Source organism: Carettochelys insculpta, chromosome 12 (genome assembly GCF_033958435.1).
Source record: "Carettochelys insculpta isolate YL-2023 chromosome 12, ASM3395843v1, whole genome shotgun sequence".
Classification (NCBI taxonomy): domain Eukaryota; kingdom Metazoa; phylum Chordata; order Testudines; family Carettochelyidae; genus Carettochelys; species Carettochelys insculpta.
The window spans coordinates 2,887,225-2,902,376 of NC_134148.1; the positions used below are offsets into that span (position 1 = coordinate 2,887,225).

The 15,152-nt window shown below is 44.1% G+C and overlaps 1 protein-coding gene across 6 annotated transcripts in view; it reads left to right on the forward strand.

Moving 5' to 3' along the window:
• Positions 1-15,152, forward strand: part of MYO9A (myosin IXA) — a 325,415-nt gene that overhangs the window by 226,359 nt on the left and 83,904 nt on the right. For all 6 annotated transcript variants that reach the window (XM_075007302.1, XM_075007303.1, XM_075007305.1 and 3 more), the window contains 2 exons: positions 11,326-11,447; positions 13,660-13,801. In XM_075007302.1, the coding sequence (XP_074863403.1) occupies positions 11,326-11,447; positions 13,660-13,801 (264 nt within the window). The remainder of the gene's footprint in view (positions 1-11,325; positions 11,448-13,659; positions 13,802-15,152) is intronic.

Below are 15,152 nucleotides of genomic sequence, written 5' to 3' on the forward strand. Positions count from 1 at the left end.
AGTTTTTGGGGTGGGAGGAAAAGCTCTAGAGCTCTGGGAGCCTTGGTATGTTTTGTCAGCCGTTGCTTCTTGTGTGTAGTAAGGGAGCTTCAGCCTCCGTTGTGTCTGCTGATCTGAGCTGTGGGGTCATGGCACAGGGGGAGAGGAGGTCTCTCACCCCGTGTAGGTTCTGAGCCATTTAGATGGTTAACTTCAAAACCAGCATCTTAACATTCACAAACCCACAGCAGCCCAAAGTAGGTCATGAACACAGCTTATTCACAGAGAGATGCTCCATTTCCCTGAACAGACAAGCTGCCTGCACCAGTCTCAGGTTCTGAATGGCTTTAAAATCTAGCCCTGATGTAGGGCACATTGCAGTAGTCTCCTCTTCATGTGATGAGAGCATTTGCGAGGTCCTCAACATTAACGTGCTCGTTTGGGGTCGAAGTCTCAATGATCTTTTTAATCAGTGTGGTATTATTGATGCGTAACCGCCCTCTGTGGCTCTCAAAAATGAGTAACTTACTTGCCCTGAGGCAGTCTGGAAGTTCAAGAGATTCCTGAAGTCACCTGGGTATGTAACCACCCCACCCCACCCCACCCCCCCAAAAAAAGAGAGAGGGAGAGAGAAAAAAAAATCCAGCATTTTGTCAGATGATTGTCTATTAATTGGATGAGAACATGTGAAAGCCATGAGATGTGGATTAAATGGCATTAGTCAGAGAGAACATTTATAGAAGGTAAATAATTTCTTTTCCTCTCCTTGTCTAGCTGTGTTAGTTTCATGTATATTGATAGACATTGTTCAAAAAAAAATCTTTGTTTAAAATATTTAGTTTACTGGTCTTTTCTAGTGGATTCCAAGATTGGAATGCTAAGGGTTTATTTTGCCAAGATTTTTGATAAAGTTCATACTGAGGGACAATTTGTAAAATGTTTGACAGGCTGGCTGAATTTGAAGATTTGGCAATAAGATGCTGTATAAGCTACACAAACATCATCTGTGTCTAACTTACAAAAGAGAAGCAGTTTATATATTTTAGTGTGTTGAATCTAAGCTTTCATTTGTGGCTGTTTATATCTTTATAGGCATTAAAATTGGTTTTGAATGCTTGTTTTATATTTAAATCACAAATGAGGAAAATCTGAGGACAGAGACTAAAGGATGGACAGAGAATTAAATGAGGTTTATGTACTAGTTCTGTCCATTTTAACTGCTGCCTGAGAGCAAAGCAGAAGTGTCATGGCAGGGGAGGGGGAAACATGATCCAGGTTTTGGAAATTGTTGTTGAATTTTCACGAGAGAGAGAGACATCTGAATGGATCTAGCTCTGTGTTCTGGAGCAATAAGTGCTCTTTGCCAAACACTGATACTGCCATTAACATCATTTTAGGGCTTGTCTACACATGAGCTTTTCTTTGGAAGTGGGTGAAGCTAATCAAGTGAAGTGATTGACGTAGAGCTGTCTGTGCGTGGGCTGCATCTACACGAGCACCTCCCTTTCGAAAGGGGGATGCTAATGAGAGACTTGAGGATTTGCTAATGAGATGCTGCAATGAATTTGCAGTGCCTCCTTAGCATAACAGCTGTGGCACTTCAAAACTGCTGCTTTCGATCACACACGTCTCATCTATAAGGGGTCCTTTTCGAAAGGATCCTGCACACTTTGAAATCCCCTTGTTCTTATTTGCTTGTAGGAATAAGGGGATTTCAAAGTGTGCGGGGTCCTTTCGAAAAGCACCCTGTGTAGACCGTCCGCGTGCGATTGAAAGCAGCACCTTCAAAGTGCTGTGGCTGCTGGTATGCTAATGACGTGCTGTATATTCATTGCAGTGCCTCATTAGCATATCCCTAAGTGTCTCATTAGCATCCCCCTTTTGAAAGGGGGGTGCTAGTGTAGACATAGCCCTGCTGTTTTTGCAGAATTGCTGTTTCACCCTGAAGTCGTGCTAGCCCTCAGTGTGGTCAGTGTGAGATGATCAACTCGGCCATGTAAATTTTGATGGCTTATGCAGAGAAGCATGTGAATAAGTTGATTGGTTTTCAGTCTGTCTTTTGATCTAGTCAGATGGCTCTGGAATAATATGTATTACATCCCCTTATAAACCCCAGAAGTGCTCATCTTCTCTCAGGTGTTTGCACTCTACAGTCACGTATAGATGGGTATTATTTTTCCTTAGTAGTCCTTTGACCAGGATCATAGAATCTTAGGGCTGGAAGGGACCTCAGGAGACCATTGAGTCCAGCCCCTTGCTTCAAGCAGAATCAACGCCAACTAAGTCATCCCAGCCAGGACCTTGTCAAGCCGGGACTTAAAAACTTCTAGGGATGAAGATTGCATCACCTCTCTAGGCAACGCGTTCCAGTGCTTCATCACCCTCCTGGTGAAGTAGTTTTTCCTAATAGCCAGCCTACTCCTCTCCTTCTGTAACTTCAGGCCATTGCTCCTTCTTCTGCCATCTGTCACCACTGAACAGTTTCTCTCCATCCTCTTCAGAGCACCTCTTCAGGAAGTTGAAGGCTGCTAGCTAAATTTCTACTAGATATTCTGATGAATTCTGTAGCATTCATACCCCAATTGTGCATAATCTGTGTGGGTAAAATGATTCTCTTGTCAGTGAAATTCATTGAGCATATGAAAACACTCCATTTTGTGAAGGAATTTTATTTGTTGTTGTTTTGCTTATGTTTAGGCTTGTATTTGAATCTTTTTGTACCATGATGAACTCATTTCCATGTGAAGATTCCTGCAGAGAGGGTCCTGTCCCTCTCTCCTGGTTTCAGGTATAAAAGAATATGAAATCAAGACTCCCATTTTCAGACTCGTGTGGGTGCTTTTGAAATTGGCATGTGTGCATGCCTGCCTGTGTGGGGCCTACCACCCCGGCTGGCAGCCGGGAAAGATGTGAATGCTCAAATGGGAGTTGCATATTTGGATGTGTACACATTTCAGAGCTTGTCCCTGTTTTTGTAGAACATCTGGTTATTTGGTGAGGCTTTATGTGTGTATTCCTGCGGCACAGCTTTTAGAAAATCTGGTGACTTGAGAGTTTGGCCTGAACAGAGCTTTTAAGATAGCCATGCCTCAGGCAGGCAAAACCCAGTCTAGGTCCCGTCCTCCCTAATGCTATAAATCAAGCCGTTATTGCTCCCTTGGGAAGGCCACATCACTTTCCAACTACTGAATTAAATCAAAATAAATCTTTTTTTTCTCTTTTACTAAGTAATGAGAAGGAGACACTTATCCCCTCTCCTGTAAACACTGGGACTGTAGCCCTAACTCGAAATAACTTACAGAATTTGCATACTGCAAGTTGTATAATTTACTTCATTAACTTATTTTGAATTGGGTGCTGTCCACACAATACTGAAGTTCTAAATAAGTGGCTGTTTCGAAGTTTCCGCTACCCTTTGTACAGCGAAGGTTACCGGAACCAGAATTCTGCACTCGAAATAGCGCTGCTATTTTGAGCATGGTGTTTAGCCATGGACTTGCTGTTTCAGGAGACATCTGTATCCCGAAATAGCTACTATAGTGTAGCTATAGGCTGGGCGAGTGAGCAAAATGGGGATGCGGTGATCTCATGGCTGCCCTGCAGACCGTTTGGGGAATGGGCAGTAGTTTGTCACTGTGTGGTTCCAATGAAACAGCAGCTACCCTGGCAATGTTGACCAGCTAGACTCTGTGCTATTTTGACTCTGTCCTGAGCTCCCTCTGCCCAACTCCACACTTGACCACTGAGTGCAGAGCCACATGGCACCTGTTCTTCAGCAGCCCTACAATGCAGGACCTTCTGTCTATCACGCTTTGGGCTAGGCCAGGTTTCAGTCAAATTTAAAAAAAAAAAAAATGGACAAAGCATAAGGAGTCCAAAAACTGGAATGTAACCCCAGTCGTTTTTACAGGTATTGTAAGGTGAACGATGTTTTTATCCTGACATAAAGCTTTAATGTAGACTTCATTATACAAGCTTAAACAATGTTCTTGATATAAGCTGCATTTCCTCTAGGTGAAATTTGCTGGACTAGCAATACTGGAAAAATGGCGTAAATGACTCCTTTGCTTGGAAAGCAGGCAGGTTGCAAAGAGGTGGTGCTTGAAGAGGAGTGCAGTTTTGTTGTAGCCATGTGGGTCTCAGAATATTAGAGAAACTGATGACTCGGGGCTTGATGGAATTGTATCAAAATAGCTGTTCTGGAATAGTTGTTTGAGGGTAAGACTACGCGTGGACACTTTCATTCTTGAATAAAATGGTCCATGTAGGAAGTTTATTCTGGAATACAATTTGGAATATGAAAGCTGAGGTTCTTGCCTAATCACTTGCGTCCAAGAGCTGGAACATTCAGTAAAACACACACAATACCAACACGGGAACCTCGACAATTCCGTGTGTTGTAGGAGACACTTCCTTTTATAATGCATGTATGAAATGCACAAGAAAGTTCCATGGGTGGAACAAGGCTCCTCAGGCCCAGTAATACAGAGTGCAAATAGAACTGGTATCATTGTCCTTTTCTGCCCACATAAAGCCTCTGAGCTAAGTACAGTGCCTGCTGTGTGCGCATAATGCCTGGTTTTCAAGTAACACTGCCATTTAGCTCAAATAAAAACAAGAGTGTAATCGTTAATGACTAACTTGGAAAAATTCAGGTTCAAAATTCAGCAGTCTCCTACTAAGTTAAATGGAGACTTAATGAGGTACTTGGATGTTATTCTTTACCATGATGGTGGTCCCTAGAAGCCTGAACTGAGATCAGAGTCCCATTCAGCTAAGTGCAGTCTGTACACCAATATTGCCAATTCCTGACATTTTACAGGTACTATTGGGTTTTGGGTGTTTTTTTAGCAAGGCTGCCGGCTCATGAATTTTCCCTTGTTCAAAATACCGCCTGCTTCCTTACAGTCACAGTTGGCTGCTGCCTCCCACTGTGAGATTGACGTCGTCTTCTCTTATGTCTGGGCTGAAGTCCTGCCCAATGGCGAAATGGCAGCCATGCTACAACCCAAGGGGCGCAGGACAGGACACAGGGACCACAAGGAGGAGGAAAGGGTGTGAGTGAACGGGTGGCAGATTTTGGAGGTGCAGCAGGATGGGGGCACAGCTGGTGGAAGGGGAGATGTGTTGTGGTGCTGCCCAGTCTTGAGCATAAAAGTGGGGAAGGGGAGGAGACAGGGAAATGTTTCTTGCGGAAAGCCAACCCAATCCCACTTTGTTTTCAGTGTGACCTTGTCACTTACAGGAATGCTTGCCATGAGTGTAGTGTTCTTCAGTACCTGTATCTGTAACTCATCAACCCAAAGCAGTAATATAAACTCTGTGCACGTGTGAATCATGATGTGGTAACTAGGTCAGTGCAGTGCTTCCCAAATTATTGGCCATCTAGTCTTCCTTTGTATCCAAGGAAATAAACTAGGGGGGAAAGAGTAGAGGCAGAACAGGGAATGGATGGCAGTTAGCCTGGCTTAGCATTGAGGAGATGGTTGTTGGGAGTCTCCTATCGGCTAAGGAAAGGGGTGCATTTTGTGTATTTCTGACTTTTCAGGTTTACCAGCAGAGGAATACAGTGGAATGGAAAACCAGAAAGAGAGCGAGAGAACAATTTTATTGGGACAGGGGAGGTTGCTTGGCACCAGTCTCATGATCTGTGGGCTCTGAATTACAATTTTAAATCTCTTGTGGCTGGCAATTGTGCACACGCAGAGTAGAAGCAAAGAACTACTTACATAAATAACGAATGGTAAGGAAAGGAAGAATTACTTATCGTTCTATGTATGGGAAGCTGTGGCCCATGTTAATTAAATGATTTAAACAAGGTCACTCAGAGTCTGTGGCAGAACTGAAACTTAGATAAGCTGAGTCCCAGTCATGTATTTTAACCAAAGTCCATCTTTCCACATCCGCTGCAGGGATTAGTGTGGTGAGTGCACTGGAAAGCCTTATACATAAAATAAGTAAGTAAACTCCAATCTCATCTCTGTGGTTGTACCAGGTCAAGAACTGAAGAGCAAGGAGCAGCCTGCACTGCTCTTACCTGTATTGTGGATAATGAGGACTTCTTAATGTAGGTGTGAAAGGTTAAACAGCTTGAAAAACTAAGCTGTTTGTTTTACTTAGTCTGAAACCACCTCATAACCATTCCAACCTGGTCTGCATTTAAATTTAGCTCAACCTCACTGCAGCTCTCAGGTGTCATGGTTACCTAGATTTTCCTTTTACTGTAAGCACAGCTAGACTTCTTGTGCCAGCCTGGCTACTGCCTCTCACCTGGGTGGATTCAGTTCAGCTGTGCTACCGTGGCACAGGTAGTATAGACATACCCTTGGTTCTGAAGAATTTAAACTATAGTAATTTACTTTCGAGTATCTACAGTAAATGAAGCTCTGAACAAAAGCTCTTCTCTTACGGCTGGGCTGACAAATGACGTGCCAAATTATTCGACCTGTTGAAATACAAAGTTTTGTATTATAAACAGCTATAAAGGCCCTGTTGCTACTAGCATGCTCAGGGCTATTCAGAAGTGCTTTAAAGAATTACAATTTATAAATGAAAGAAGTAGATAAAAAATAATTAAGGGGATTAATGGAAAGAATCTAGTGACCATGGCAGTGCAAAGACTTATAAACCTGTTCGCTCATTTGGGTTTTCTTTGCTGCTTCACTCGGTATTACAAAGATCAAGAAAAATTATCTTTGTCGATATTTGTTCCTCCCTTCTCTGCACACAGCTAGAAAGAAACATTTAAAGAGGAGGTGGCCATAGAATGAATGCTTTCCACCTTATGAAGACTCTGAGAGCCACTTCACTTCTGCAGTAAGGAACCTTGTTCCAGATGAACATGAAAAACACATTTCCGAGCTGTTGTTCTGCTCTCTTGGCCGCCTTCCAAAGAGACTCTGGCAACACTTTCAAACCCGACAGGAGCCAGGGCTGCATTTTTGAAAGTGAAGTCATAAATGGGAACTCTTGCTGTTCCCCTCCCCCTGCCAAAATGGCCTGTGTGGGTAGGTGAAGGGATCTCAGCTGTCTTCTATGACTTGTGCTCGTCTTAAGGTTTTCTAAATTGTTTTGTTTTTAAAGCTCTTTGTTTCTTAATGAGAGGTGAGAGAGCAGCGTGCGGATTCTGTATGTTGTGAGCTGTAAGGAGGTAACTTCATGTTGGTCTGAGAGAGAGCTTCTCATCGCACTGGTAGGCTAGACATGGCCAAAAGTCATTCAAGTGGAATATCCGCGTTAATGCAGCTCTGCTGCTTGCGTGTAGACACTTGGTATTTTCCGTCACTGCAGTAAATTCCCCCCTCAAGAGCTGCGGCTGAGGTGACAGAAGAATTTTTCCTTCTACCTAGCAGTGAGCAAATTTTTTGGCCCGAGGGCCATGTTAAGGCCATAAACCCTCCAGCAGCTGGGGCTGGGATATGGGAGGGAGTAAGGGCTCCAGCAGAGAATGCTGGTTGTGGGGTGTGGGCTGGGGGTGAGGGGTGTAGGAGGGGGCTGGGGGTTAGGATGGAGGGGTTCAGAGGGTGGGAGGGGGATCAGAGCTAGGATATGGAGCTGGGGTATGAGGGAGGAATGAAGGCTATGGGTACAGGCTCTAATGTGGGGCTGGAGGTGAGGGGTTTGGGGTACAGAAGGGTACTCTGGGCTGTGACTCAGTGGGAGGGGGACACAGGGGAGGTCTTGGGTGCAAGCTGTGGGCAGCGCTTACCTCAAGCAGCTCCCAGAGGCAGTGGAACATCACTTCTCCGGCTCGGACAGGGAGACACTGCTATGCAGCTCTGTGTATTGCCCTGGGTGCAGGCACCTCCCCTGCATCTCCCATTGGCCGCTGTTTCTTGCCACTGGGAGCTGCAGGGGCAGTGCATGGGTCAGCTCTCTGGCTGACGTGCTGCTGATCCCAGGAGTTGTGCAGAGCAGGGCAAAGCCCCTAGCCCCACGCCCCAATGAGTGCTAGAGCAGGGCAGGTCCGAGACCCTGCTCTCCAGCAGGAGCTCGAAGGCCAGATTAAAATGGCGGCTGGGCTGGATGTGGCCTGTGTGCTGTGGTTTGCCCCTCCCCCCACCCCAGTCTATATCAAGGTGTGGGTTGGCTTAACTGCGTCTCTGAGGTCTCTGCACATCCTGAGCAACACGGGTTGGTCAACCTACGTTTCGGTGGCAGACCGTGCCTTTGACTTTGTAGCATGTGGATTTGAGATATAACCATGCCAGGCCTAGATTCGTGGGTCTGGATCTTGCTTAACACGTCTCTGAACTTGATTATGTGCTTTGTATCCTTTCAGGTTCAACCGGGGCAATAGTTAAGAGCTACGGGAGGGGCCAGGAAGGGAGTGGAAGTGTAGACTCGAGAACAGAGATTTCGAGACCAGAAACCACCAAGCTTCTTGATACTTGAAATGACTTTGGCTTTGGGCAGATCAGTCTTTCTGCTTCAGTTTCTCCTGTTGTAAAACAGAGAGCATACTATTTCAGCATGCACAGACATTTTGAATACTAATTAATTTCCCATTTGGAAATGGAAAGTGCTGAGCAGCTATTCTGATGTGTTCCAGTTAAACACATACTTAGCCATGCAGTCATTTGCGCTGGGGTCTTTTTCGTAATTATGTAACATGCACCACTCGTGTTCATCGCAGCTGAAAACACTTCTTATAATTAAATGCTGCTGCACCAATATTTACTGTAGGTTGCACTCCCTATTCCAGCACCTTCAGGATCTGAGCGGTCCCAAACGAGGGGATTTGCCAGACTCGGGGAGGTCCTCTGACCCTGCAGCCTGCTTGCCCGTCCCTGCTGTCAGCTGCGTGCCCCACTAGTCCCTGCCTCCCCTCAGGCCCCTGCAGCCCTCTTACCTCAGTAGCAAGGAGTTCATGGACGATATTTTGAAGGTAAATATTTTTCAGTCCAAAAATTTAGACCAGTTCTAATCACTAAAGCGCCGTATGTGTTTATAAGGCCCCACACTCCTTTACACCGCTCTAGCAAAGTAAAGGAGCTTTAAAGCTTCTACACCTGTTTTACGTTCCTGGCTGAATTCACAGAGGCAGTGGTAAAAATTCACCAAGCAGGGAGGCTGCTGTAATTTGCTCTGCTTGCAAGAACAGAGCCTGCCCTACACCTGTCTCCTCAGAAACACTCCGAAGCCTGGTCCTTTCGTGCCCAGCATGTTGTGATAGTGAGTGAGAGGGACAATGTGTGTCTCTCACATGCACCCAGAAATGATATGCCTGTATTGGCTACTCGGAGTGCCGGAAGTGATCTGCCTGCCCTGGGGGTAGGGGCGCTTGACTGCTGTTGTGGTATTTCCTTGGCTTCCCTGTCAGAAATCATTTTCCTGTGGGGACACAAATCAGAGAGGGATGTGAATTCTGTGATGTCAAATTCCCTCAGGAGTGATACAAAGTGACTTCATAATATGAACTTCAGTTGAAAATAAAACTGTCTTACTCTCAGATGCTCCTGTGATGTTGTTTTTAAAAAGCATTCAGGATGGCAACAACATAACTTACAACTAACCAAGAAGCTTCCTTGTGAAGTGTCCCAACGCAATCGACAAATTATCCTGGTCTCCTCACACTTGTTCATTCTCACATAGGTACACATTCTGTATACAAAGCAACCACCCCGTCAACTCTGTATCAGGAGCTATGGGCAGACCATAGATGCTTTGTAGGAGTAGTGTGTTCTTCAGAAACAGGACAAAGATTGCTCTCCTGATATCCAGTATTGCCCGGTAGAAATGCTCACATGTGGTGTTTGCTGGGCAGAAGTGATATGGCTGGTTGTTGACTCTCTAATAGATTAGTGGGAAAAACAAAAATTATTCAGCACATTTAGCTTGTATATTTAAGTTTGTAACGTTGGTGACAATGTGAGAAAAGTAGTGAGAAATAAGCAGTAAGAGTGGTTTTGTGGACACCTGTAAAATGCATATAGGTTAGGGAGCTTTGTCCTTTTACCCAATCAACAAAAGCCACATGGCTAAACAAAAATAGTGGAAATTGGGTTGGGTACCATCTGCTGTTTAAATGCATGGAGCTATATTAACACACACTATATAGTTCAAAAAATGTCTTTACTATTGAGAGGAAAAATAAAAAAAAGTTTATGCATAAGTGTATTCTGGAGATTACATTTTAATAAACTAACAAAATTTATTTTACATACTTTGTAATTATTTATTCAGCTGTTATCTCTAAATGATGATTATAAACCTTTCTGTGTTTTAACTTGAGAGGACATCTTATTTTCAAAAGATAGAGAGTAAGGTCATTGCTGATGTCCATCAGATGAGGACTGGACCTGTGAAAGAGACAGTCTTTACTCCTAAGCTAAGGGACAGATACTTAACTGGAATAAATCATGTATATAAAGATATAGATAAAATTACAAGTAGTGACTGGTTAGCAGAAAAACAAAAGAAAAAAAACAGTAAAATATTGTGCAAGACATAGGTTATTTACCAAGATTGTGCTGTTACATCTCAAATGAAATGAAAGATGTTGGATGTTGTTTCTTATTTGTGTTACTTTTCGGTCTGAAGGACAATATTTCCTAGCTGCTGAGGCCCAATGAAACAGTGAGGTTTTTATTCTTTCCTTTTACAGATAAATACATTAGCTAAAGCTAGGCCACATTTCATCTGTATCTCCTGCTGGATTTCTGTTGTGTGAGTTTTGTTTTAAGGTCATGTGTAGACATTGAACTGTTGCATAATTTTGGGACAGCCAGGCAGAACAGAGAAAGCCGTGGAAGAGTGTTTGTGTCATATTATGCATAGTTTTATGCACAGTGGGTTCAGTGTTATATACAGTGAACACACAGTCTAGAGGAGAGCAAATACGGAGAATTGTTTCTTTCAGAAAAAGTGACAAATGGAATCTTTCCAAAAGCATCTTGGTAGCATCAATGTGGTTGAATGTGTAAGATGTTCTAGTGTTTGCTGCTGATCAAATTAAGCAACTATTTTACTCTTGAAACTTTCTTCTGCAAACCAAAAAATGATGACAAGGCATCTTCCCAAGAACTAGTCCCGTGGTGCTATAAATTTTGAGAATTTTTGTATTAATTTCACACACAACTATTGTTGCTTTTTTTTGGCACCTGCTCTTGGCTTTGAAATACATCCCAGGGTGTTACCCATAAGTTCTCCCATGGAGCAACTGTGAAAGATATGGCAAGTGGAAATTAAGATCCTAAACATCTTAATTTTGGGGCACATCAGTATTACCATCTAAGCTAACTTTTCTCTGTTCTAAAAAGCAGAACTTCTGAGTTGGGTAAGCTCATAACCAAATTTGATCTTAATAAATTTCTCTGTTCTGATTTCCTTTTTAATTTTCCTCAGGAGGAGTACAGAGCAGAAGGAATCAGCTGGCACAACATAGATTATATAGATAATTCTAGCTGTATAAATCTTATCAGCAAGAAACCAACAGGACTGCTCCATCTGCTGGATGAGGAAAGCAAGTGAGTATGAACCATTTAGGAATGTAATGACTGCAGTTGTATGGTCTCCACCTCCAAAGGCTCATACTGCCTTATCCAAATCGCTTGTGCATCAGGCAAAAGGAGGGCTGCAAGGCAGGTAAGGCAATAGCCTTTACTGGACCAGCTTCGCTGGATGGAAGCTACAAACTTTTGAGCGATACAGAACTTTTCCTCAGGTTGCCCTGGACAAAGTTGAGCGTGAGAGCTCCAGATCTCTTCCTTCCCTCAGCTGGTATTATTAAAGGCAAATGTTGAAAATTCTCTTCTTCCCTGATTTTTTCCCCCCATACTTGCTTAGAATGCAGCAATTGTTTGTTCTGAAATCTTTTCTTTCTTGGCAATGTTTACCAGAAAGATCCATAACTCACTAATCACTATATCTACCTAGCCTGTGTCTACACGGCGTGGTATGTCAGAAATAACTCACTTTGATGTTCGGACATGTGGAAATAAAGCATTCACACTAGAGCCCAATTTCAAAATAAGAGCGATGAGGGGATGCCTCAGTGGAGGCCAATTAAGTCGTAATTATCTCTGCTTAGTGCACACTGAGCCTAATTTGAAATTGAAAGTTGTGGGGGAGGAGTTACTATTTTGAGTTAAATACCCTGATACTCCAGAATAACAAGCTTTGCAGTATAGACAAAAGGGTTTTTTCCAGGAAAAAAAAGGGGGATTTTTCTGCAAAAAACCCCCAGTGTAGACAAGTGAGTTGAGATTTCAGTGACAGCCTAATTGGATTTTTTTTTTCTTTTTTAGCCGAAGAGCTTGTCACTAAGGCGTAGCTACACTTTTTTTAAATTCCCTCTTTTCCTGGAAAACAAGCAAACAAACCCTTGGGTCCATACTGCCAAGCTTGCTCCAGTGATAGGAGTTTTCCCATCATTGAAGTTAATCCTTCTCCCCAGGAGTCAACACCTAGAAAATTCTTTCATCCCCCGGCGCTGTGTACACTGGTGGTTAGGTTAGCTTAGTGATCCCTCTCAGAGGCGTCCACACTGCTGGGAGGCATAGCTGTGCCAATTTATCTTTTCAGTGCAGACCAGCCCTTCGTTAACTTGGTTTAATTTCCCATGTAGACAAGCTCTCGGACTTGTGGGAATTTTGACATAAATGCTCTGAATTCCTAGGCTCCTGGACAAGAAATTTCCAATATGCTCCACTGGCAAAGTTCCTCCTTCATAGTTCTCAGTGGCACATGGGAGAAATAAACTGTAAACCTGCTGTTAAGGTTGGTGGCACCTCAGCCACCTCTAGTGGGAATCCCATTTCGAGAGCTGTGCAGCTCTATTGATTCTGTGCTATCAAGGACCTCCGTCATCCCTCTTTCCCCACCGACCCTAGGGAGGCCTGCTCTGAAAATCAATACGGCACTAGGTTTGTATTAACTCTTCCAAGGAATTTCTCCAGTGCCTCAGAGGAGATGAGGGTTTCCCAGTCTGCCCAGTCTCCACAGCCTTGTATGCCGCTAAAATAGCCCATTTCTAGTTGGGTAAGTATGCCATATCCTTGTGTGCTGTGCGTTCTGATACCCAAGGGTGAAGACAAATACGTCCATTCTCTAGATAACTGAAGGTATCAAGAACAATAATGCTTCCATGAATGTTATTACAAATAGTTATGTGCATGAAAACCCTTTTGTAGTTGACTCATTCTAGCCTCAGCTGTACTAGATAACTGCAGTTGGATGCTTCATCGAATGTGCATCATATGTAGGACGACCATATCACCCTGTCCCAAATACAGCCAGGGAGATATGGTGGGGAGGGGTGGCTCCTCCAGGCCCCGGGGAGCCAGGAAGGAGGCAGCAACCACCGGCACTCCCTGAGCCCTGGGGAAGTGGCAGCTGCCCGCACTTCTCCGAGGCCAGGGGCGGGGGCAGGACAGCCCAATATGGGACAATTCGACCCTTTAAAAAGAAAAAAAAAGGTCAGGAAGCCTTTTTGGCATCCCAAATACAGGACTGTCCCACCCAGTATGGGGCAGATGGTCACCCGAATCATATATATAATAAAGGGGTGTCCATATTCCAAGTGCCACAGGCAGCTCAGAACTGGTTATAATTTTTGTGCACAGAAAAGAGAAAAGGAGAGTATTCCCTAATAATTTATGGTCTGTCGACAGGGCTATGTTGATTTTTTTTTTTCTTTGACTTCACAGCTGCCTTCATTTTTCTCTCCTCTTTATCCAGTTTTCCACAAGCCACAAACCAAACACTACTGGACAAGTTTAAGCGTCAGCATGAGGGAAACTCTTACATTGAATTTCCAGCCGTGATGGAGCCTGCTTTTATCATAAAACATTATGCTGGAAAAGTGAAATATGGCGTGAAGGTCAGTCACAATAGCTGTTTTGAGCACTTACATTATTTAAAATGAAGATTAGTGATGACTGAAAATCAGTGTACCCAGGACTGTGCTGTGGAGGAATAAAAATTAACTCTATTTTACTGTCAGCTACAGTTCAGAATGGTCTGAATGTAAAACCTCTGCAAGTTGCTGACCTGGGTGTCGATGTGAAGGAGGTAGGCACAAGGAGGTGATCTCAGGCTGGCTGGAGTGCTAACCTCAGGCAGACCATCAGGAAATAGACCACAACCCCCACAGCAGCTGAGTGTTCTGTACTTGCATTTTACTAACCAAGTAACAGGAAGGAGCTCGTCAGGCACTGGAACAGTCTCACTGTGGAATTGCAGGCCGCCCCTTAGAACAGGGCATTCTGGTCTAACTTGCCATCCCAGGCAAGCCTGCCTCTGGGGTAGGTGGTTCCTTACTCCAAAAATCAGAGTATTCAGGTTACTCCCAGTCCCAAATGACTAGTCGGTTGTCCCAGGTCAGCTGCTCTTCCTGGGGTTGCCAACCCTCAGTGATTGTCTTACATTCCCTCTCTAGGAATTAAAAATTAATCTTTAATGAAAGAATCATAGAATCCTAGGGAAGGGACTTCAGGAGGTCATCAAGTCCAGCCCCTTGCCCCAAGCAGGATCAACCCCAACTAAATCGTCCCAGCCAGGACTTTGTAAAGCCAGGACTTAAAAACGGCAAGAGGTGGAGATTCCACCATCTCTCTAGGTAACACATTCCAGTGCTTCACCACTCTCCTGGTGAAAGAGTTTTTCCTGATATCCAACCTACACCTCCCCCTCTGTAACCTCAGACCATTGCTCCTTGTTCTGCCATCCATCGCTACTAAAAACAGTCTCTCTCCATCCTCTTTAGAGCTCCCCTTCAGGAAGTTGAAGGATGCTATCAAATCACCCCTCAGTCTTCTCTTTTGCAAACTAGATAAGCCCAGATCCCTCAACTTCTCCTCATCGGTCATGTACTCCAGCCCCCTAATAATTTTTGTTGCCCTCTGCTGAACCCGCTCCAATGGATCCACATCCTTTCTATACTGTGGGGGCCCAGGACTGGACACAGTGCTCCAGATAGCAGCAATGAAGGGTCCTGTGGCACCTTATAGGCTAACAGAAAAGTTTTGAGCATGAGCTTTCGTGAGCACAGACTCACTTCATCAGATGCTGGTCGCCCTGCAGATTTCCAAGACCAGCATCTGATGAAGTGAGTCTGTGCTCACGAAAGCTCATGCTCAAAACTTTTCTGTTAGTCTATAAGGTGTCACAGGACCCTTCGTTGCTGTTACAGATCCAGACTAACACAGCTACCCCTCCGATACAGTGCTCCA